The sequence below is a fragment of the Pseudophryne corroboree genome, chromosome 5 (assembly GCF_028390025.1).
Source record: "Pseudophryne corroboree isolate aPseCor3 chromosome 5, aPseCor3.hap2, whole genome shotgun sequence".
Taxonomy (NCBI): domain Eukaryota; kingdom Metazoa; phylum Chordata; class Amphibia; order Anura; family Myobatrachidae; genus Pseudophryne; species Pseudophryne corroboree.
The window spans coordinates 73,532,164-73,555,163 of NC_086448.1; the positions used below are offsets into that span (position 1 = coordinate 73,532,164).

Genomic DNA, 23,000 nt, shown 5'->3' on the forward strand with positions numbered 1-23,000 from the left:
AGATCTCCAGCAGCGATACCTACATTCTCTGGATGGGACACATGGATACATACCCCCCCAGGTACTAATACTGTTTGTCTCCCCCGCTGCTTTCCATTAACACTCTTCATACCCTTATACTCTGAACCGTTCCCTCCTTGTGTATTTTCCATCCCCCCCTGCATACCTCCCTTCCATACTTGTCCAGTGACCCTCTCTGATACCTCTCTTTCTATTGCAATAAGTTCACATAAGACACTAGTCGGGGTGCACTATTAGTCTCCCCAATATTTTGACCGGAGTGGAGAAACTGGAGTCTCTGAACTGCTACTGTATCGTCTCTTGGGACATTGTGACTGTATTCTGCCTGTTCTCAGGACTGATCTACACAACACCCTTTCTGCTAAAATTTGTGTGCAGTATATACTTAAGGGAATTTAGATAGATTATTATCTGTGGGCTGCTGCCCTCTGGTGGTGCTCTATGTAACACCCACACACTAAAAAGCTGATTTATATGTCATTTTGTTTTTGTTTTTGTTTTTTCTGTTTTTCTTCCCTTTTTTAAGAAGGGGGAGAGGGAAAAGGGAAGAAAAAAAAAGAGGAAAAGAAAAAAAGAAAATATATTTGGCTGCATTTCCGCTAGCTATCTGGTGAGCGAATGTAATACGCTGCAATTTGTGATACTCATACGCTAAAGGTTGCAGTCAATGTCTTCATACCTCATAATGTTAATGTGATAGCCAAGACTTGGAATGTAATTAACTAATTGCCCTCAATTTGACCCCCACCCGCACTAATCAAACAGATATATTTTTTCTCGTTATCGACCTCCTCTCTTTATAACCTTCATAACTGTCCTCCTCTAAAGGGGTATGGACAAATTTGTCGATAAAATCATGCCTCCCAAACAACAGAATAATGCAAATAAGGCTCCCAAAACAAGACCCAATGCCCAAAAATCTGGGCCACCATCCCCATCTCTCTCGGAAAGCGATAGCCTAGACTCCCCGGGAACGTCTGTCACCCCCCTGACGGCAAAAGAAATCGCAGATTTCATGATGCCACTTATGGATAAACGTTTTGAATACCTCCAGACACGTCTAGAGGCCGGTCTTACTCGCATAGATTCTCATGCTTCCCGTATAACCGCCTTAGAAACCAGAGTTAGTGACGTGGAGGACCGCCTACACTCTTGTCAGGAGGGTGGAGATAGCAACGATAGGGCTATCATACAATTACAAGAAAAGGTAGACGAACTAGAAAATAGGTCCCGACGGAACAATCTGAGATTCATAGGTGTTCCGGAATCTATAGTCGGACAGAATTTAACAACTTTTCTCACGGTTGATCTACCTAAAGAATTGGGAGTTTTGAATGACTTAGAGGTTCCCCATATCGAAAGAGCCCATAGAATTGGCATAGAACGAGAGGGCCCCGGGCGTAGGCCTCGCCCAGTCATAGCCCGCTACCTGGACTATAGAGCGAAAGAAAAGATCCTGGCGTCCTACCGTAGATCTCAGGGTCTAGTGGTGGGAGGGAATAAAATACTGATCTTCCAGGATTTTTCAGCGTCAGTCACGCAGAAACGTAAAGAATTTTCAGAGATATGCACCTTCCTTCATGGTGAAAAAATCAGATTTTCTTTGCTCTATCCAGCAAAATTAAGGGTGATAGAGGATGGAAAACCAATTTACTTTTCTAACCCACTGGAGGCTAAAACATACTTTAGGCCCCCTCAACTGTCCCCTCACTCTCCTCGTAGATGACTTATAGACACAAAAAGGTCGATTACAGGGTAGGGGAACCATAATCACTATTGATTCCCTGAAATAGGGCTATAGAACTATTGATGAAACGCTTCCTCTGTTACTGGAATTGTTTTATTCTTGTTTGTTTTTGTTATATGTCTAATTTGAGTTTCAGGTGCGCACATCTAATTTTAGATGATGCCCACCAACGTACTGGTTTGTTTGAAAATTTGAAAAGTAGGTGTTTAGAGGTAACTTGGAAAATACTTCTTAGTAGTATATTACTCACTGCGGGTCCCAGGAGGCAGCTATGGATCTTTTTTATCTCTGGGTTCCCTACCTTCCGTACCAAAATGGGTGTTGGTGGCCCCCTTACCATCTGGGGGGTGAACTATCCCCGAAATCTCCTACCTGGTGACATCCCCTTATGGATACTTGACCCCTGGTGGGGGGATGGGTAGTCATGTCGTCTCCACATTTAGATAGTGATAGCCCCCCCACATTCAAACCTTTACACATAATATCATGGAATGTGGGTGGACTTAATACTCCGGTAAAAAGAAAGAGAGTTATTACCCACCTTAAACGATTTACCCCAGATGTCATATTTTTGCAAGAAACACATTGGATCTCCACAGAGGAAAATGCACTTAAAGCCCCGTGGCTGGGCACATGTGTATCCGCCCCTCACCATCGTAAGGCGAGAGGAGTAGCGATAATATTTCACAAAGACCTCCCGGTCACCATCCTGGGACAGATTATAGATCCGGAGGGTCGTTACATCATACTGGACATTGACTTGTACCATACTCAATACACTTTAGTCAACCTCTATGCCCCTAATATAAATCCACATATATTTATCCGAGATCTTGGCCACATCCTCCAGGGCAGGACGAATCATACCCTTATTGTAGGGGGAGACTTTAATATGGTAGAAGATCCATCTTTAGATAAAAGACCACCAGGACACAGACCCTCTAATTTCTATGCTCACCTATACCAGTCCTTCAAGCTAGACTTAGGCCTATCAGATCCCTGGCGCCTCTTGAACCCTACAGACAAAACATGCACACACCTATCAATGGTACATGGGTCTCTCTCACGTATCGATAGAATCCTTATCTCGGATACTCTATTCAATAATATAACTCACACAGATATTCATGATATAATGGTGTCGGATCATGCTCCGGTTTCCATATCTCTGACTCACACACACATGCACCCCCATAATCGAATATGGAGATTTCCGCACTATCTAGCACAATCTGACGAGTTCAAGACCTACCTGATCAGTCATTGGACTAACTATGTCGATGATAACCTTGAACACTGGGAGAATCCCATCCTCTTCTGGAACGCCTCTAAGGCGGTTATGAGGGGACACATAATTAGCTACGTCTCACAAAAAAACAAAAACGCTAGGAAGGAATACGAAGCACTCCGTGCTGAGATGCACACCTCCTTTGCCCAATACACTAATGCACCTTCGGATGAGACTAAAACCTTGTATAAACAGGCGCGCCAACTACTGGAGACATATCTTATCACTAAGGCAAAACAGTCAATAGACTTTACACGGAACAAATACTACCGCTGGGGTAATAAAGCAGGGAAACTATTAGCAACAATGTCTAGGCCATTCAGAAAACGGCACATTATCACCACTTTAAAACATCCTGAAACGGGAGCCCTATTGACCAAGTCTTCAGAAATAAACGCACAATTCCGTCACTACTTTGAAAAGGCGTTTCGCTCAACCCCTATAAATCTAACTGACCAGATAACTTTTCTCTCAGACTCAGTGCTCCCTAAACTGACGTCTGATCAGAGAGAAGCGCTTGCAGGCCCGATAAGCATGGAAGAAATCAATGAGACTATATCTAACCTTCCTAATGGAAAAACTCCAGGACCTGAAGGTCTTTCAAGTGACTACTACCGAATTCTACAAGTTCACCTTACACCGACCTTGCTAGAATTATTTAGGTCCATACATGAAAAGAAAACTCCCTGTCCATCATTTAATGAGGCTTTCATGACTTTACTTCCCAAGCCTGATAAAGACCCGAGCTTGTTGACTTCTTACAGGCCTATAAGTCTGTTAAATGTAGATTACAAAATACTAGCCAAAATTATGGCATCACGTCTACAGACTATATTGCCATCCATCCTCTCGGATCATCAAATGGGATTCGTACAGGGGCGTCATGCAGTTAAGGCGATTAGAACGGCCATAGCGGCGGTTGTAGCGGCCCAAAACCGAACACCCACTCAAAATATACTAGTCAGCCTTGACATTCATAGGGCCTTTGACTCAATATTATGGTCACACCTATATACTGTATTAGAAAAAAGAGACTTTGATGATACATTTATAAATTTAATAAAGTGCATATATCATGATCCCAAAACCTCCCTACTGGTAAATGGCCTCATAAGCCCAAGAATTACAATAGAAAGAGGCACCCGCCAGGGTTGCCCCTTATCACCCCTCCTCTTTAACATAGCACTAGATCCCCTATTGCGCACTCTTCAACAATGGCATGTCTTCCAGGGCGTCAGGATTGGAAGCAGGGAAATAAAGATCTCTGCATTCGCAGATGACATATTGCTGTACATATCTAACCCGGAACACTCCTTAGATCAAATTTTACAAATGATCCACTTATATGGTTCCATATCGGGCCTACAACTAAATATGGACAAGTCAGTGGCAATGCTCCTTAAGGGCACGGCGACCCAGCCCCGATGGGCGTCTCATTTGCCTATACAATGGGCCATAACATCTATCCCTTACTTAGGAATTATTCTACCCAGAAATTCGGCCAACTTATACCAGTTCAATATTAAAAAGATAATACATACCCTTATGGACGACGTAAGGCGCTGGGAGCGCCTACCGCTCTCCTTTCTGGGGCGGGCAGATCTCTTAAAAATGGTAGCAATGCCTAGAATACTATACCCAATACAAAACCTTCCAATAATCTTGACTAAAACGGAAACTGCTCAACTAAACGCTTCCATTAGAAAATTCATATGGAAGGGAGGGCGCGCACGCATAGCATTGCGGAAATTACACCAACCAAAATCAAATGGCGGGATACATTTTCCTGACATCACGGGGTATAATCAATCAGCTCTCTTGCGACATTTAAGAGATTGGTTACAAAGGACATCGATTTATACCGATGTCTCTTTGGAACAAGAGTTTCTGAAGGACACAGCATTAATAGGCTTATTACACCAACACGATCGAGAAGTGGAGGAACATATCAAATTGAATCCTTTACTTTGGTCAACACGGAGGCTTTGGCATATCTTACGCCACAAAGCTGGACTTAATGGTTTCTATTCCCTACACCTACCCCTGGTCAAAAATCCCCAATTTCTAGACGGCATGGCTGCCCATCCCTTCACTCTATGGAGACTCGGGGGAGTGGAAAACATAGGGACTATGGTATCAAAGGAGAAACGCTCTCTCACTTTCACAGAACTATCCACTAACTACGCTATGGTTAGACCTTACCCTTTGGCCTTCTTACAGGCACGCTTTTATACAAATCATGTCATACAACACTTTTCTGAAAAAGACTGGGACAACCCTCTAGACACCCTCTTGAAGAATGCAGTCCCTCAGCGTAGAGCTATCTCGATCCACTACACATTCTTAAGAGAGATTATGGATCACACTAAAGTATCGGGAGGAGTGGCGGGGTGGTTGGTTCACTTTCCTGAACTAACAATTCCAGACTTGGAAAAGGCACTTATATATTCCCGTAAAACACTTCCTTCTAGCATGTATACCGAACTATTTCTGAACATATTTCATAATGCATACCTTTCTCCACTGCGTAGATTCCACATGGGAACCTCCTCAACTCACAACTGCCCCAGGTGTCACCAGGGGGAGGCAGACAACTACCATTGTCTATGGGCTTGTCCTATAGTAAAGTACTTTTGGCACCTGGTACGTCGGTATACAGAATTGAATTTAACAAATTTTGTCCCATTTACCCCGGAGTGGGCAATTTTTGGAATGATCAATCCGACGCTACGAATCACTCCAGGTAGTAAGAAATTATTACTGGCTATTAGCGCAGCAGGTAAAAAAACTATATTACAAAGCTGGCTTGATAGTTCACCCCCGCAATTACCCTTATTTTTTAATAAATTATATTTTCTCTTTCGAATGGATTGGAGGGAAACAATCCTGCATAAAGAAAAAGAAGTGGAGCGCTTTTTCTCGCTCTGGGAATCATATATAGATACTCTTCCACTCATAATTAGAAATCAGATTCATTACAGTCTTAAAGATACCACCTGGTATCTTACCAGGCTAATAACACAAGATCCTCCGATTGCCTTAACATAGGAGAGGAGGGGAGGGGGGGCCCCCCTGCGTTTTACCCTCAGGCCCGGGTAGTGTTTAGGGACCTACAGTCTTAATTAGTCTTAATTAATCATTCAGTTGAATGTTAATCTTAATATATTTAAATGCAATGTCTGGAACTTTACTATTGACGACAATTGTTGTTAATGAAATACAAGTTTTACTTGAAACTGGGAATTCTATACTATAAGCATTGAATGATGGAATTGAATTAAGCATTGTCCCATATACCAGAGTTTGTACCATTATTTGATATTCGCCTCGCTTATGTTCAACGTTTAAATCTATCAAAATGACATTGTAATTACTGTAATCTATTACTGTCATTTCCTTGTTGCCTCAATAAAAAATAATAAAAGAAAAGAAAAGAAAAATAGAAGCCACTCTCAACTCTATTAACGTGGCAGCGGGTGTCTTGCAAAGACCGGTCATTGCAGGTTGCTGGATCATCCATGCCATTCATTCCTGGGCCACTCAGATTCAAGAGGGCCTCTTCGGGGCTATGCCTCTGGTCAGTATAGTGACCCTCCTTAAGCACATTCAAGATACTACACGCGTCCTGTGTGATTTGCTTAAGGAGATGGGTAATATTAATGCTAGGACTTCTGCCATGGCAGTGTCGGCGCGCAGGGCCTTGTGGTTGCGTCAGTGGATAGCGGACGCGGAATCCAAATGCAGTGTGGAAACCTTCCCCTTTTCGGGGGAATGGCTCTTTGGGGTTGAGTTGGATACATGGATTTCACTTCAGCTGCGCAGAGCCGGCCCTAGCCAATTTGATGCCCTAGGCAAAATTTTGCCTGGTGCCCCCTAGCACCGCCGCTAGTTCTGCATCTGCCCCAGCAACACTCAGTCAGTGGGGCCCACCGAGGGTTTACCCTGTGCCCCTGTGTGCCAGTTCAACCCTGCATAATGCCTCACAGTAATGCCCATAATACACATAATTCCACACAGTGATGCACCTTACACATATGCCCCACATTAGTAAATAGCGCAGCACAACTTACTGACCACGTTACAGTGCTGGATGGCAGGGGAATTTTATGGCATGGACTGACTGAGAAATAAAGTGTGGGGAGAACACTGCCCATTTTATATCCCTGCAGACACCTGGGGTTTGCACAGGGATAAGGGACAAAGGATGGCAGGGTACCCCTCCCCCATGTGCACAAGCAGTATAGGTGATGTCAGATTTATGTGGAGCAGTCTTCCACACTACACATGTGGTATCATAAGGAGCCATCCAGTAATAACCTTATATAGTCAGTAAAAATGTCACAGGTCCAGGAATTGCAGTTACTTGGCTTCTGCTGAGGGAGTTCAAGGGAGTGTGCATTCTATTTGACAAAGGTAAACATCAGTGTATACAAGTACTGATTGAATACATTTGGAAAGTAACAGTGAGATTGCAGACTGTCCCTCCCAGCATGAGATACTGCAGGGACATGCTTGGATGCCCTAGGCAAATGCCTAGCCTGCAGGCCATCTCTGCAGCTGCGTCTGGGAGACTTCCTGCCAGGATACCTGTGTCAGGGATCTCGTTTCTCAAGGCTACAAGCTGGAGTTCGACAGTGCTCATCCCCAACGACTTTTCAAATCAAGCTTATCAGCTTTGGAGGATATGCGGGTTACGTTGCAACAGGCCATCCTAAAGTTGGTCCAGTCCCACGTCATTGTTCCAGTACCAATTCCACAACGAGGCAAGGGTTATTACTCCAACCTGTTTGTGGTGCCAAAACCGGACTGTTCGGTAAGGCCCATTTTGAATTTGAAGTCCTTGAACTCTTACCTGAAGGTGTTCAAGTTCAAAATGGAATCCTTGCAAGCAGTGATTGCGGGCCTGGAAAACCAGGAATTCATGGTTTCCTTGGATATCAAGGACGCCTATCTCCATATTCCAATTTGGCCGCCTTATCATGCATACCTGAGGTTTGCCTTGCTGGACAATCATTACTAATTCCAGGCACTACCCTTCGGCCTGTCCACAGCTCCGAGGGTGTTCAAAAAAGTGATGGTGGAGATGATGTTACAGCTCCGGGTCCAGGGAGTCAATATTGTTCCTCACCTGGACGATCTTCTGATCAAAACAAGATCCAGGGAGCTTTTGCTGCTCCATATCGACCACACTGTCCAACTTCTGTCACACCATGGGTGCAGGGCCGTCTTAACAGCAGTGTGGGCCCCTGGGCACAGCAATGCACTTGGCGCTCTTACCCATCCTCCAGCGGTAGGGGTGGGGGGTGCTATCAGCGGCAGCTTTGATGTTCTGCGGGCGGTAGGGGGTGTTCTATCTTCCACTCAGCATGTAGGACCTGGAGCAGTCATTTCTGCTAATTACGCCTTTACTGCACAGATGGTGGGAGATGAGGCAGGAGTGATAACACTAAACTGTAGAAGGGGGCATTGGGCTGAATGAAGGGGCCTCAGTACATGACTTCCAGGGTGGTATGGGGTTGTTTAATATAGGTAGGGGAGGGGTCTTTAGTGGAGTTGGCTTAATATTCTTCATTTTCTGGTGAGAGGGCTGCTTGCTTGACTGCAGATACAGTATCTCAAGTTCCTGGAAAAAGATTTCTTAGCTTTGAATGGGATAAAAAATTAGAGAGTCTCACCTTTCAGGAGGTACTGGGGACTTGGGGATCAGAGTTCAGGAGCCAGAGCAATCTACCAATGAATATACACTGCTCAAAAAAATAAAGGGAACACTAAATAAATAACACATCCTAGATCTGAATGAATTAAATATTCTTATTAAATACTTTGTTCTTTACATAGTTGAATGTGCTGACAACAAAATCACACAAAAATTATCAATGGAAATCAAATTTATTAACCCATGGAGGTCTGGATTTGGAGTCACACTCAAAATTAAAGTGGAAAAACACACTACAGGCTGATCCAACTTTGATGTAATGTCCTTAAAACAAGTCAAAATGAGGCTCAGTAGTGTGTGTGGCCTCCACGTGCCTCTATGACCTCCCTACAACCCACACAAGTGGCTCAGGTAGTGCAGCTCATCCAGGATGGCATATCAATGCGAGCTGTGGCAAGAAGGTTTGCTGTGTCTGTCAGCGTAGTGTCCAGATCATGGAGGCGCTACCAGGAGACAGGCCAGTACATCAGGAGACGTGGAGGAGACGTGGAGGAGGGCAACAACCCAGCAGCAGGACCGCTACCTCCGCCTTTGTGCAAGGAGGTACAGGAGGAGCACTGCCAGAGCCCTGCAAAATGACCTCCAGCAAGCCACAAATGTGCATGTGTCTACTCAAACGATCAGAAACAGACTCCATGAGGGTGGTATGAGGGCCCAACGCCCACAGGTGGGGGTTGTGCTTACAGCCCAACACCGTGCAGGACGTTTGGCATTTGCCAGAGCTCACTGAGCATATGTGACAGATGTGACAGAGTCTGGAGACGCCAAGGAGAACTTTCTGCTGCCTGCAACATCCTCCAGCATGACCGGTTTGGCAGTGGGTCAGTAATGGTGTGGGTTGGCATTTCTTTGGGGGGCCGCACAGCCCTCCATGTGCTCGCCAGAGGTATCCTGACTGCCATTAGGTACCGAGATGAGATCCTCAGACCAGTGCCGTAACTAGGCATTTTAGCACTGTGTGCAAGAAACGGCATTGGTGCCCCCCACACACCTTATGGAAAACATGGGCAGTGCGCACCGTAGGCGCGTGCAAAAAAACATAGGGGCGTGGCTTCATGGGGAAAGGGTGTGGCCACAAAATAATACCAATTCATACTACGGTGCACAGTAGTCTCCATTATTCAAATTACACCGCACAGTAGCGCCACTACACCAGGTAGAGCCCCTTTTACACATTACGGCAGACAGTGTCCCCCTTTTTACACATTACTGCAGACAGCGTCCCCATTTTTGTACATTACGGCAGACAATGTCCCCCTTTTTACACATTACGGCAGACAGCATCCCCCTGTTTACGGAGTATGGGAGCGGGGAGGACCCGCCAACATGCCCCACCCGCAAGCCGCCTCAGCTCCACTGTACGGAAAAAGAGGTGATGGGGAAAGAGAGATGCGAGTTAGTGGGTGACAGGAGAGAGGTGACGGCCGGGGAGAAGCACTGGGTGAAAAGCAGTGGGAAAATGCATTAATTGACAAAAGAAACACATTAATATGCCACTTTCCCCCCCCCCAGCATACATTAATATGCCACTCCCCAGCACACATTTATATGGGTGGTCTTCAGTATGCCGACTGACGGGATCCCGGCGCACAGTATACCGGCGCCGGGATCCCGACAGCCGGCATACCGACAATTGTTCTCCCTCGTGGGGGTCCACGACCCCCCTGGAGGGAGAATAAAATAGCGTGGCGCGCCACCGTGCCCGTAGCGTGGCGCACGCAGCGAGCCCGCAAGGGGCTCATTTGCGCTCGCCACACTGTCGGTAAGCCGGCGGTCGGGCTCCCGGCGCCGGTATGCTGGTCGCCGGGAGCCCGTCCGCTGGCATACCATAGTGAACCCCATTTATATATCATTCCCCCTCTTTCCCAGCACACATTTATATACCATTCCCCCCCTTCCCCAGCACACATTTATATACCATTCCCCCCCCCTTCCCCAGCACACGTTTATATACCAGTCCCCTCCCCTTCCCCAGCACACATTTATATACCAGTCCCCCCCCTTCCCCAGCACACATTTATATACCAGTCCCCTCCCCTTCCCCAGCACACATTTATATACCAGTCCCCCCCCCCCCTTCCCCAGCACACATTTATATACCATCCCCTTCCTCCCTCCCACCCTTAGCACACAATAATATATCAGTTTCCCCATGTGTGTCAGCAGCAGCATTTACCTGACTGTCTGCTCCTCCAGTAGGTATGGCTGCCTGCTAGATCTGCTGGGCTGGCTGCGCTGCTCCTCTTCTCATGTGTGAAGGATCCTCCAGTGCAGTCACATGTGCACACGTGACTTCCTGTTCCTGCCTAACGAGGAAGCAGGCACAGCAGAGCATCGTTGTCTGCCCGACTTCTGCAGTCTCAGCACAGTGCAGCATGTGGCTGCAAAGGAAAAATAAAGGTGCCCGGGCCCCGCGGAATGTCCACTGATGGGAGCGGGGGAGGGAGCAGGCACCTGCTGAAGACTGCAGACTCTTTAGTGACAGGGAGGGAAGGGAGGGGGTGGATGCGACGCTGCTGCCTGTCTGTCATCCGGATTGACAGGTGCAGCGGGGAGGTGGGAGGGCCCTGAAACCGGAGATCAGACTGAGGAGCCTTCTGTTTATGCTGCCAGTGCCGCCGCTGCTTGTCAGTGTGACAGGGTGCGGCAGCTGGCAGCAATACTAGAAAGCCAGGTGTAGCAGAGTGGAGAGAGCGCCTTTGATGTGCGGCGCCTCCCTGCTTTGCTGAGCGGGTAGCGCCGGCACTGTGGGCTGCGGCTGGGCAATGGGGCTGTACGGAGCTCTGATGCTCCGTACAGTGCCATGACTGTGCGCTCCCCAGAGCTCTGCGCTGTGTGCGAGGCCCCTCTCGCACACACCTAGTTACGGCCCTGCCTTAGACCCCTTGTGAGACCATATGCTGGTGCGGTTGGCCCTGGGTTCCTCCTAATGCAAGACAATACTAGACCTCATGTGGCTGGAGTGTGTCAGTAATTCCTGCAAGATGAAGGCATTGATGCCATGGACTGGCCCGCCCGTTCCCCAGACCTGAATCTAATTGAGCACATCTGGGACATCATGTCTCGCTCCATCCACCAGCGCCACGTTGCACCACAGACTGTCCAGGAGTTGGCGGATGCTTTAGTCCAGGTCTGGGAGGAGATCCCTCAGGAGACCATCCGCCACCTCATCAGGAGCATGCCCAGGCTTTGTAGGGAGGTCATACAGGCACGAGGAGGCCACAGACACTACTGAGCCTCATTTTGACTTGTTTTAAGGGCATTACATCAAAGTTGGATCAGCCTGTAGTGTGTTTTTCCACTTTAATTTTGAGGGTGACTCCAAATCCAGACCTCCATGGGTTAATAAATTTGATTTCCATTGATAATTTTTGTGTGATTTGGTTGACAGCACATTCAACTATGAAAAGAACAAAGTATTTAATAAGAATATTTAATTCATTCAGATCTAGGATGTGTTATTTTAGTGTTTCCTTCATTTTTTTGAGCAGTGTATAAAACTGCATATTAGGCGTGTGGAGCTGGAGCAGGGACCAGCTGCTGGAAGGCTGATATCTCCGGTTCTGGGCATAGTAGAGACAAGTTGCCAATGTCCACCGAAAGTGAAGACTCCCACCTTTTGGCGTATACCCTCAGAAAAACTGTAAGTCAGACAGAGCCAGAGATATCTGGCTGGGAAGAGCAATTAATAGGCTCGGATGGGGACCACTCCTTTGAAGTCAGATATCTCCGGTTCCCTTGGGCCGATTTTCAAAAATCTGGTACCCCTGGAAAGAGGGGACCCTCAGCTATCAGCCTAGGGCCCTTATACTCCTGGGGCCCTTGGGCAAGTGCCCATTGAGCCCATATGAAAAGACGGCCCTGCATGGGTGGATCCTCAACGTACAGAACACCCACCTGCAGCCGTCTCAGCGGCTCCTGTTCCTGGGGCTGTTACTGGATACTGTGGCCCTGAAGGTGTTCCTACTGGAAGACAAGGTGAGAACACTTCAGGAGATGGTCCACATGGTGCTCCGACCTACTCGAGTGTCCATCCATCTTTGCATAAGATTGTTGGGAAAGATGGTCGCCTCATATGAGGCGATCCAATATGGGAGGTTCCATGCCAGAACTTTTCAGCTGGATCTCCTGAGCAAATGGTCCAGATCACATCTTCAGATGCACCAGGTGATACGGCTGTCGCCTCAAGCCAGGATTTCTCTCCTGTGGTGGCTGCAATCCTCCAATCTCCTGGAAGGCTGGAGTTTCGAGATTCAGGATTGGATCCTCCTCACAATGGATGCGAGCCTGAGAGGATGGGGAGCTGTCACCCAAAGGGTGCAGTTCCAGGGCAGGTGGTCAGCCCACGAAGCCCTCCTTCTGATCAACATTCTGGAACTTTGGGTGATCTACAATGCTCTGCTTCAGGCCTCTCCTCTGCTCATGGATCAAGCGATCCAAGTACAGTTGGACAACGCCACAGCTGTGGCGTACATCAGTCGACAAGGAGGGACAAAAAGAGCCTGCACGCGAGAGATGTCAAAAATACTCCTCTGGGCAGAAAGAAATGCAAGAGCAATGTCTGCAATCTTCATTCCGGGTGTGGACAACTGGGAAGCAGGATTCCTGAGTCGTCACGATCTCCACCCGGGGGAGTGGGGTCTCCACCAGCAGGTGTTCCAACAGATCATCCACCGGTGGGGCTGCCCACAGATAGACACAATGGCTTCTCGTCTCAAGAAGAAGCTTCATTGGTATTGCTCACGAACCAGGGACCCTCAGGCGAGGGCAGTAGATGCACTGACATCGCCTTGGCCTTACCGGCTGGTCTACTTGTTTCTTCCGATTCCGTTGCTCCCAAGGGTGCTCAAGCTCATCAGACATCAGGGAGTACAGAAATTCTGATTGCCCCAGAGTGGCCTCGGAGAGCATGGTACGTGGATACTTGGCCTCTACCTCTCAGAAGAGATCTTCAACAAGGACCGTTCATCTACCCGGACTTACGGCGACTTCATTTGATGGCATGAAGGTTGAGTGGAACATCCTAGCTCACAAGGGCCTTTCCAAGACGGTTATTGCTACCATGGTACAGGCCAGGAAACCTGTGACGTCAAAACACTATCATCATATCTGGAGAAGATATGTCTCTTGGTGCGAGGGCGCTCGTATCCGCCTGCAGAGTTCCACTTGGGACGTTTTTTACGTTTCCTGCAGGCTGGTGTGGATAAGGGCTTACGTCTGGGTTCCATTAAGGTCCAGAATTCAGCTCTCTCCATTTTCTTCCAGAAGAAATTGGCACTGTTGCCAGAAGTTCAGACCTTCTTGCAAGGGGTACTCCACATACAACCACCTTTTGTGCCGCCGACGGCACCCTGGGATTTGAATGTAGTGTTGGAATTTCTACAGTCCTCCTGGTTTGAACCTCTGCTGACGGTAGAAGACAAGTACCTCACGTGGAAGACGGTTTTGTTACTGGCCCTGGCTTCTGCTCGTCGTGTCTCAGAACTGAGGGCCTTATCATGTAAAAGTCCGTCCTTGGTCTTTTACGAGGACGGAGCGGAGCTTCGGACTAGACAGCAGTTCCTGCCAAAGGTTGTCTCCGCGTTTCACCTGAATCAACCTATTGTGGTTCCGTCCAGTTTTGCTAGTTCTGCTCCCCTGGAGGCATTGGATGCTGTGCGTGCCTTGAAAATCTATGTCAAGCGAATAGCTCGGATAAGAAAGATGGATTCCTTGTTCGTGCTCTATGATGTGCAGAAAAAAGGTTGTCCTGCTTCGCAGCAGTCCATTGCTCGTTGGTTAGGCTTACTATCCAGCAGGCCTATGTGTCAGCAGCCTTACCTGTTCCTAATGTCTCTGAAGGCCCACTCTACGAGATCCGTGGGCTCTTCCTGGACGGCTGCCCGTGAAGTCTCGGCCTTGCAACTATGCCGAGCAGCTACCTGGTCGGGGAAGAACACTTTTGTTAAGTTCTACAAGTTTGATACCCTGGCCAAAGAGGATACCCAGTTGCGCAGGCGGTGCTGCAGCAGTCTCCGCATATTCCCACCCGTTTTGGAAGCTTTGGGATGTCCCCATCATACTAATTCTCCCCCAATATCCCTTATGGATGCTAGAGAAAATAGGATTTTAATTACCTATCGGTAAATCCTTTTCTTGTAGTCCATAAGGGACATTGGGCGCCCGCCTCTGTGCGGTGACTGTTCTGCAGGTTCTCTTTTATATGGTTACCTGTTCAGCTGTTGCTGTTTGCAGCCGTTGCTGGTCGTTGTCTGTTCGTGGTGTGCTGGTTTATAAATCTCACCACTCTTTGTTGTCATATTTCCTTATCTCATATATGTCCTTTCTCGGGCATGTTTTTACCTATAACTGCCGGTGGGAGGGGGCATAGAGGGGAGGAGCCAGCACACCCAGTGAAGAAAATTTTAAGTGCACTGGCTCCTTTGGACCCCGTCTATACCCCATCGTACTAGATTCCCTAATATCCATTATGGACTACGAGAAAATGATTTACCGGTAGGTAATTAAAATCCTATTTTTTGCTTGAAGTAAGTGTTTCATCTTCACACACTGCGGTGGGCTAAGCCAATTTTCAGCAGAATGTAACAAAATATGTCATTGATGTCACTGGTTCATAGTGAGCTAGAAGCTAGGAATAGTAATAACATAGCTCCTAACTCATCCGGGATTACGCCGGACAGTCCAGTACTATCCTTTTTGATAGCAGAATGATAATATTGTGTAGACTGAGCTGCTCTGATTTTTTTTTCTAACTTTAATAGTAGACTGTCATAATCAATTGTGATGAAGGTAAGCCAAGGTAAGTGATGTTACCAGGTGTCATCTGATGGCAATAGGGGCAGCCACATGTAAGGCCATAAATAGTGGCATGGAAAAGAGGGATGATGACCTATAAAGTGGCATGTGGAGGCTTTGATGGCATGTGAAGGAGCATGTGGAGGTTTTGATGGCATATAAAGGGGCATGAGATGGCTCTAATTGCATATAAAGGGGCATGAGATGGCTCTGATCACATATACAGGGTCATGTGGGGCTCTGAGAGCATATAACGTGCATGTGTGTGGGTCCTAACAAAATGGTTGTACCCCATTGTGGTTTTACCTTCCCACACCATGCCTCCTGGCCACACTCCCTGTCAGGGAATCTGAACATAAAAAGTTGGTAACCCTGCCCCTGACATTTATACCTGTAGAATTGGGACAAAATAAGCCCAATGCTTGATCCATCCATACCCCATCCTCATTCCACCAAATAGCCTATTTTCAGATGATGCTTCACCCAGAGCCAAAACTAGACATTTTGGTGCCATGTGCTGGAAAGAGCACTGATGCCCCCTCCCTTAAATTGAATAGGGACAGTGCACGGCCCCCTAAAGGGGAGTGGCCTCATGGGGAAGGGGCGTGGTCACAGAATAATACCCCAAATATTATGCCACACAGTAAGGGAACCTTATTCGCATTACACCACAAGTAATGTCCCTTATTCATGTTACGTTACACAGTAGAGCCCCTTATACACATTATGCCACACAGTAGTGTCCATTATTCATATTCTGCCACACAGTAGTACCGCCTTATACACGTTACACTATACTGTAATACCCCCTTATATACACATTACTTTTGTCTCTGTAGCACCCGGCTCCATCCAGCATCGTCTGGCAGGGAGCCCACACCTTTTCCTGTAATATGGATTACCCCCACAGTTACCTGCCCAAATCCTCCACTTGTCCAGCTTGTTCCCCTCAGACTAAACCAGGATCAGGATGAGGCTTTACTCACTGGTGGCAGGAAGAGGCAGTCTGCTCTCCGGTGGGGATGGGTACCAGCCTTGAAAGTCAGGTGTGAGCCCAGCAGCATCAATCCTCTTTGCCCCAGCGCTCCGCTCTCCCTGCCTGAGCAGCATAGCCCACCTCCAACACTCCCAGCCCGAGCTGCATTTGAGCTGCAGGAAGAGCCCAGTGCTTCCTTGGCCAGAACATCACTGCAGTGACTGGCTGCATCGTTAAATCCCGACTTCCCTAGGCACTGATTTAGGCCCTCATTCCGAGTTGATCGCTCGCTGCTGTTTTTCGCAGCGCAGCTATCAGGTTACTACTGTGCATGCGTATGCACCGCAATGCGCACGAGCGTCGTACGGGTACTAACAGCATCGTTGCTGTGCAATGCTTCTAGCGACGAATCCATTCGCACAACCGATCGCAATGAGATTGACAGGAAGAGGGCGTTTATGGGTGTCAACTGACCGTTTTCTGGCAGTGGTAGGGAAAATGCAGGCGTGTCCAAGCGTTTGCAGGGCTGGTGTCTGACGTCAATTCCGGGACCGGACAGGCTGATGTGATCGCTAGGGCTGAGTAAGTCCAGACCTACTCAGAAACTGCACAAAACTTTTTCGTCCCGCTCGGCTGCACAAGCGTTCGCACACTTGCAAAGCGAAAATACACTCCCGTAGAGGAGGCGACTATCTGATCGCTGCTCTGCAAAAAATAGCTAACGATCAACTCGGAATGAGGGCCTTAGTACTGTAGAGCTGCACCCGGCCGGCAGAGAAATCTGGCGCAGCACTACTAATCTGCATTGGTCAAGAAAAGATTGCGGCGGCAGCCGGTTCCGCACACAGATCATCAGAGCTAGGTGCGGCGGCACTGACCGCACAACCCTAGTTACGGCTCTGGTTCTACCCATTCATTTGTATATTTTTGCATTAAATGGACAGACTATAGGCATCTATACAGTGACTACACCTTTTCTTGTATTAGGTTAGCCAGTGGAACAGCACAAGGCTTTTTTACCTTAGGGAAAGGATCTCACATTATTTTGCTTGTCCTTATTTACATAGGGTATTGAGGTAAGTGGACATTACGTACACCTGCCGTTGAAGTGTTCAGCTATCAGTGGAGGGATGAGGGCAGACTGCTGTTTCAGAAATGTTTGGCATGACGTGTTATGTGAGCATGCCCCCAATGGTACATTATTACACTCTGAACGTTGCATGACTCTGCCCCCCCAACAGTGCATGCATTCTAGCTGGGCAATGTTGGGAAGTGTGTTCTCACAGCCTGGTTGTGGTTTTGCCGGTGGACCCTATGCTGTACGCCCCTCTGCATTATCTGTAACCAGATCTGTAAACTTAGTTTCAATTTGGTTGATAGGCGGACTACGGGGTAAATTTACTAAAGCTTCTAAAACAGAGATTTGGTGATGTTGCCCATGGCAACCAATCAGATATTGTCTATTATTTCTCTATTGCCTTTTAGAAAATGATAGACAGCATATGATTGGTTGCTGTGGGGAACATCACCAATTCCCTGTTTTAGAAGCTTTAGTAAATTTACCCCTGTGTTGGGTTATTTATTTATTGGTTCTTGCTTTAAACCATCATCTTCGTCAGGGATCAAGGATCTGCAAAAAAATTTACCTGCTGCTTCTGTCAGATGTATCGGCGTATGCTGGACCTCCTCCTCTAGATGCCTCTCCATACATACAGGGACACAAACTAAACATACATGAAACTCTAAATTCCATATTGGGTGGGTTCCTTGCGGGAACAATCTTATGTTACGTGCCAGGCGGACAGTTGCATGAAATGTTTTGCATGCCCTTATTTTTTTTTATTTTATTTTTTTTCTTTTTGTCAGCGACTGGCCAATAGACCATAAACATATCTGCAATAGGCAATGTATAAGTAATTTTTTTTACTTTGATGCAGAACTGCTGCAAAAACTATAATCATCGGTAAAAGTTCTTTATGTGTTGGTGAATGATAGCAGTAAGCTTTTTAAACCTATATTTCTATGTCTAGTAATTTTCTGCGTTTTTCGCACAAACTACTTAAGCTATTTGTCTTGTTGCAGGTTCTCCGCATACAGAACATTCACTCCGATAACCCTATAGTGACCACAGTGTATGCTAACAATGGCTCCGTGCTCCAGGCATCGACATGTGCGTCTGTGTACGAGGGGAAACTTCTCATAGGTACAATATTCCACAAAGCCCTGTACTGTGAGCTGCACTGATGTCACCTGCTGCCGGACACTGCCCTAAATTTGAATGGAAACGGATTCTTTCACGATTGTTTTTGCTAGTGACTGGTTTGTACAACTCGTATGAACATTTAAAGGATAACTGTACCGAAGACTAAAATACTAGTTTAGGCTGGAGAGGAAGACTACTGGGGTCCAGGTGGCGGTAACTCCACCCCATATCTAAACTTACCGTCCTGAATATTTTAGACCGGCCAAACGGGTTACAATTCCCTTCCTTCATAACCTCCCAGTCATATAAATCCAAGGCAGAACAGGCGATCAGTGCCTACAGATTACATGTGGTTTTGTTTTTAGTTTTAACCCCATCTCCAACCAAAATGTTAAGTGGGCGGTGTTAACCTTTAACCTATTACAGTTTTCAACAAACCGATGACCATGATCTGAGGCTCTTACACAAACCCGCTTCACAGGTGAAGCAGAAGAAGTGCCCAATGTGTATGCTATATTGTTTCAGGGCCTCTGAATCTAGACTACCGGTTGATGTATATAAAAGACCCACTAATAACACTCGCAGATATATGTAAAATATTAGGCGCTATCGTAACAGAAAATCTTTAAGTTGAAGTTGTGATCAAGGGGGTGAACGTGGGGGGTAGTTCTTACCTATATATCCCCCTTTACCAAACGTTAGTAGCGTAGTTGCACAAGTGGATGCTGGGCTTATGACATCATATACAGGCTGTAACGGTGCACCTACCTCAGGTAACCTTTTGGGCTAGCTCAGGCCCCTGCACATACAAGGTTGATGACTGAGTGGACAGTAGACTATCCTAAGTGCATCAGTACATTTAACAGTTTAGTTGGTAGAATTATCTGTTCCGGACCATCTCTGGATAAAATCCAGTGCCTCTGCGGCTCAGCTTGTCTCCTACTTCTAGTACTCCCTAGTGTAGCTCTGTATCTGCCGATCTCCTGCTCTGCTGTTTATATGGGGGATTTTTTAACCCTATGCTGATAATAAACCAATAAATCCCCTAGGCGCAGGCAGTGAGGTGATTGCTGCGGTGTCCTGATACTAAAGCAAAGACAAAAAGGCAGCGTTAGGAGTGGATATACCTCACCGGTAGTGACTCATATCTAATTGTAGACAGCAAAAAGCATTACCACGTTTATTTAGACATAAAACAACTATATAAGGTAACAACAGCAATAAAAACAGCCAGTGGCATGTGATCAGATGAATAAGAATCTACGTGCCGCACTGCTGCGGTTCAGTCTGTAATTCTTTCCTTTATAGAGTCTCACGTGTGGGAGTAAGTACTGTATTCATGAGAAGGAGCAGTTCAATGCCTGGTTTTCTTGCTATTGCTATATTATGCGGTCATTTTATACCCAAATACATGTCAGTACGTTTCCATGGTATTTCTTAGACATTGTTTACGCTCACATCTAACGTTAGGGCCTCAGTTATAGGACGTATAGTTAAGCTGGGTACACATTAGACCAGGCATGTCCAAACTGCGGCCCTCCAGCTGTTGTGAAACTACATATCCCAGCATGACCTGACACAGTTTTGCCTTCAGAGAATGCTAAAGCTGTGTCAGGGCATGCTGGGATGGCTAGTTTCTCAACAGCTGGAGGGCCGCAGTTTGGACATGCCTGCATTAGACGATGTGCAAATAATGCCATGCTCGTACCGATCCCCCTTCATCCCCAGAACAAACTATGGGGCTAATTCATATGCCCGCATTTACTGCAGGTGACACTCAGTAATTACAAACGCCTCTGCCTGATTGACAGGCAGAGGAGTTCACGGAGTGGCAACGCTCCATTTTCAAGGCTGAGACGGGGCATTGTGGGGGCGTTGCGGGGGTGTCCGCAGCGAAACGGAGGGGGTGTTGGGACGTGTCGACGCGAACAGGGTGCGGAAGGCAGCGCTAAAGGGGTGGCTGCTGGTTGTCACACGAGCCACCCTGAACATGAGTCGTCACACGAGCCACCACGAAAACAGCCATGACACGCCTGCATTTCCTGCTGTCCGCTCCCCCACCGCAGTGTCGCCACCCTGAACCCCCGCCACCTGTCACTCACTTTTCGGGACCTTCCGGGATGTGATCGCAAAAAGAAAGTTCATGTATGCGCAATGCACGTCCATCGAAAAGCGTCCATCTGCGACTTAAGAACTGATGCTGAATGACCCCCATAGTGCGCACACACTGTGCAATCGTTCAAACAACCAAGTGGTATATCTTGCTTCGTTTGGCCGTACACACTATGTGAATTCCACAAAATTGTTAGGGATCTTCTCATTTGCCTGCACGGCAGGAAGATGAGAAGATGCGACGAACGACGCATGGGAGCGCGCATTAGTGCGTACACATTAGACGATGTGGACGATACGTCATTCCAATTCTGCTCAAAATCGTCCAATTTATCATCTAATGTGCACCCAGCTTTAGAATAATCCAAATCAGACCTTTTTTGATCAGAGAGAGCAGTAGTGTGGGTGCGCCGTAATACTTCCCTCCTGCCTATAGCAGCCCCCTGCATCCGCCACCAAACGAGGGTCACTAATATCTCAGCATACAGTACATGCTCCTCGTATGTTTTTTCATATTGGCAGGACTCTTATTCAATCGTGCCGGCTGCCACTGACTTCCAGGTACTCTTCCCCTTGCAGTAATTTTGGTTAACCCCACAATGGTGCATCCTTTTTAGTAGAAATACTTGAAAATTCCAAACCAGTCAGAAAGTTCCACTTTTCAGTTGAGCACAAACCTGTCTGGTACGGTTGCCAGAGAAACCCAATTCAAATTTGTTGTTTGAAAGTCCACTGGAGGCGGCAGCTCCTGGATGAAACTGTTCCTGGTTCCGTTTTGGTATGGCCTCTCAACTAATTGAGCTAATACAATTATATGGTCTAACCACTAAAGGAAAGAAACTACATAAACTACAATACAGTGGGACTTTTAGTTCAAGCTACTATATCAAACCTAGATGTGGGGAGAGATGTGTGCTGAGCGAACCGCTCAGCACACATCTCTCCACCCGCTCAGCACAGCGTGATGTGTGCTGAGCGTGCGGGGGGGAGACGGGGGTCCGCTCATTTCACCCAGCGGGTAAAGTGAGCGACCTGCTAGATTGGCCTGCATGCAGGCCAATCTAGCACCAGCGTTAGCGATGCGCGGGGCTGTACACACGGAGAGATCTTGCTTAAAATCTAAGCAATCTAGTCAGATTGCTGAGATTTTAGGCTGGGATCACTCCGTGAGTACCCCCCTTTAGAATGGAGAGTTCCTGATAACATACAAATTCCATTTTATGGGTTTTCTGTTTGGAATCTTGAGTAAAATCGCCTAGGGCAAGCCTATGAGAAAAATGACACCAGTGCACATGGGTAAGGAGACACAAGAGGACATAAACGGTAAAATAAAGGGTGTGTCCTTATCCTTTGTATCTATGTGAGTGCGGCATTAAGTATAGACTCATATACCTGGGTTATTTTTTCTCGCAGGGATCAATTATCCCTTTTCTGTCTCCTGGAAGAGAAATTGGGTGCAGCAAAAATGTGTTTGCTGGATTAAACCGCCCAACTGCGCCCACGCTTTGAAAATGGCCCTTTACTTGAAATATGAATTCTTGCCACTGATTCACCGAATACCTTAATGGGCCAAACTTTTTTTTTAAATGTTTTTTTTTTTTTCTACTGAAGAGCGCTGTTAGTAACCATGTTATATAAATTAATTTTTTTGTTAAGTAGTTTCTTCTGGGTAATTCAAATCATTGGTGCGTTTCCTCTTTTTGAAATTCCAGAAATGTGACTTTTTCTTATCTATAATTTGAAATAAGATTAATAAAATTGTACAATGATGAATAAATGTGTTTGGTAATAAAAGTCTTTCATATAATACTCCAGTCTGTTAGTTCATTTATTGTTTGTAGTGAAATTGCTTTAGGGGAAATGCAATATCTATGGTTTATAAACTGTTATATGTACGGCATCCCCCTGTGATCCAGTAAAAAAAAAAAAAAAAAGGTTTGTTAATGATCCCTGGTGTTGTCTCTCAATGCATTGCAGAAACTGCTAAATATTCATACAGTATTTAGTGCCTAATTCAGGTTGGATCGCAGTGTGCGATCCAACCGCAAAAACTGAGAACAAAATGCGGCCGCAGAAAATGCGATCGCCTCTGCCTGTCAATCAGGCAGAGGCGGTCACGGGGTGGGGGGGCAGCAACGCTCC

General features: G+C 46.8%; 1 protein-coding gene across 1 annotated transcript in view; it reads left to right on the plus strand.

The window, feature by feature from the left end:
- Window positions 1–22,667, plus strand: part of LOC134927211 (serum paraoxonase/arylesterase 2-like) — a 127,943-nt gene extending 105,276 nt beyond the window's left edge. Inside the window, exon 9 of the mRNA XM_063921371.1 lies at window positions 18,626–22,667. Coding sequence (XP_063777441.1) covers window positions 18,626–18,787 — 162 coding nt within the window. The 3' untranslated portion in view covers window positions 18,788–22,667. The remainder of the gene's footprint in view (window positions 1–18,625) is intronic.
- The last annotated feature ends 333 nt before the right edge of the window (window positions 22,668–23,000 follow it).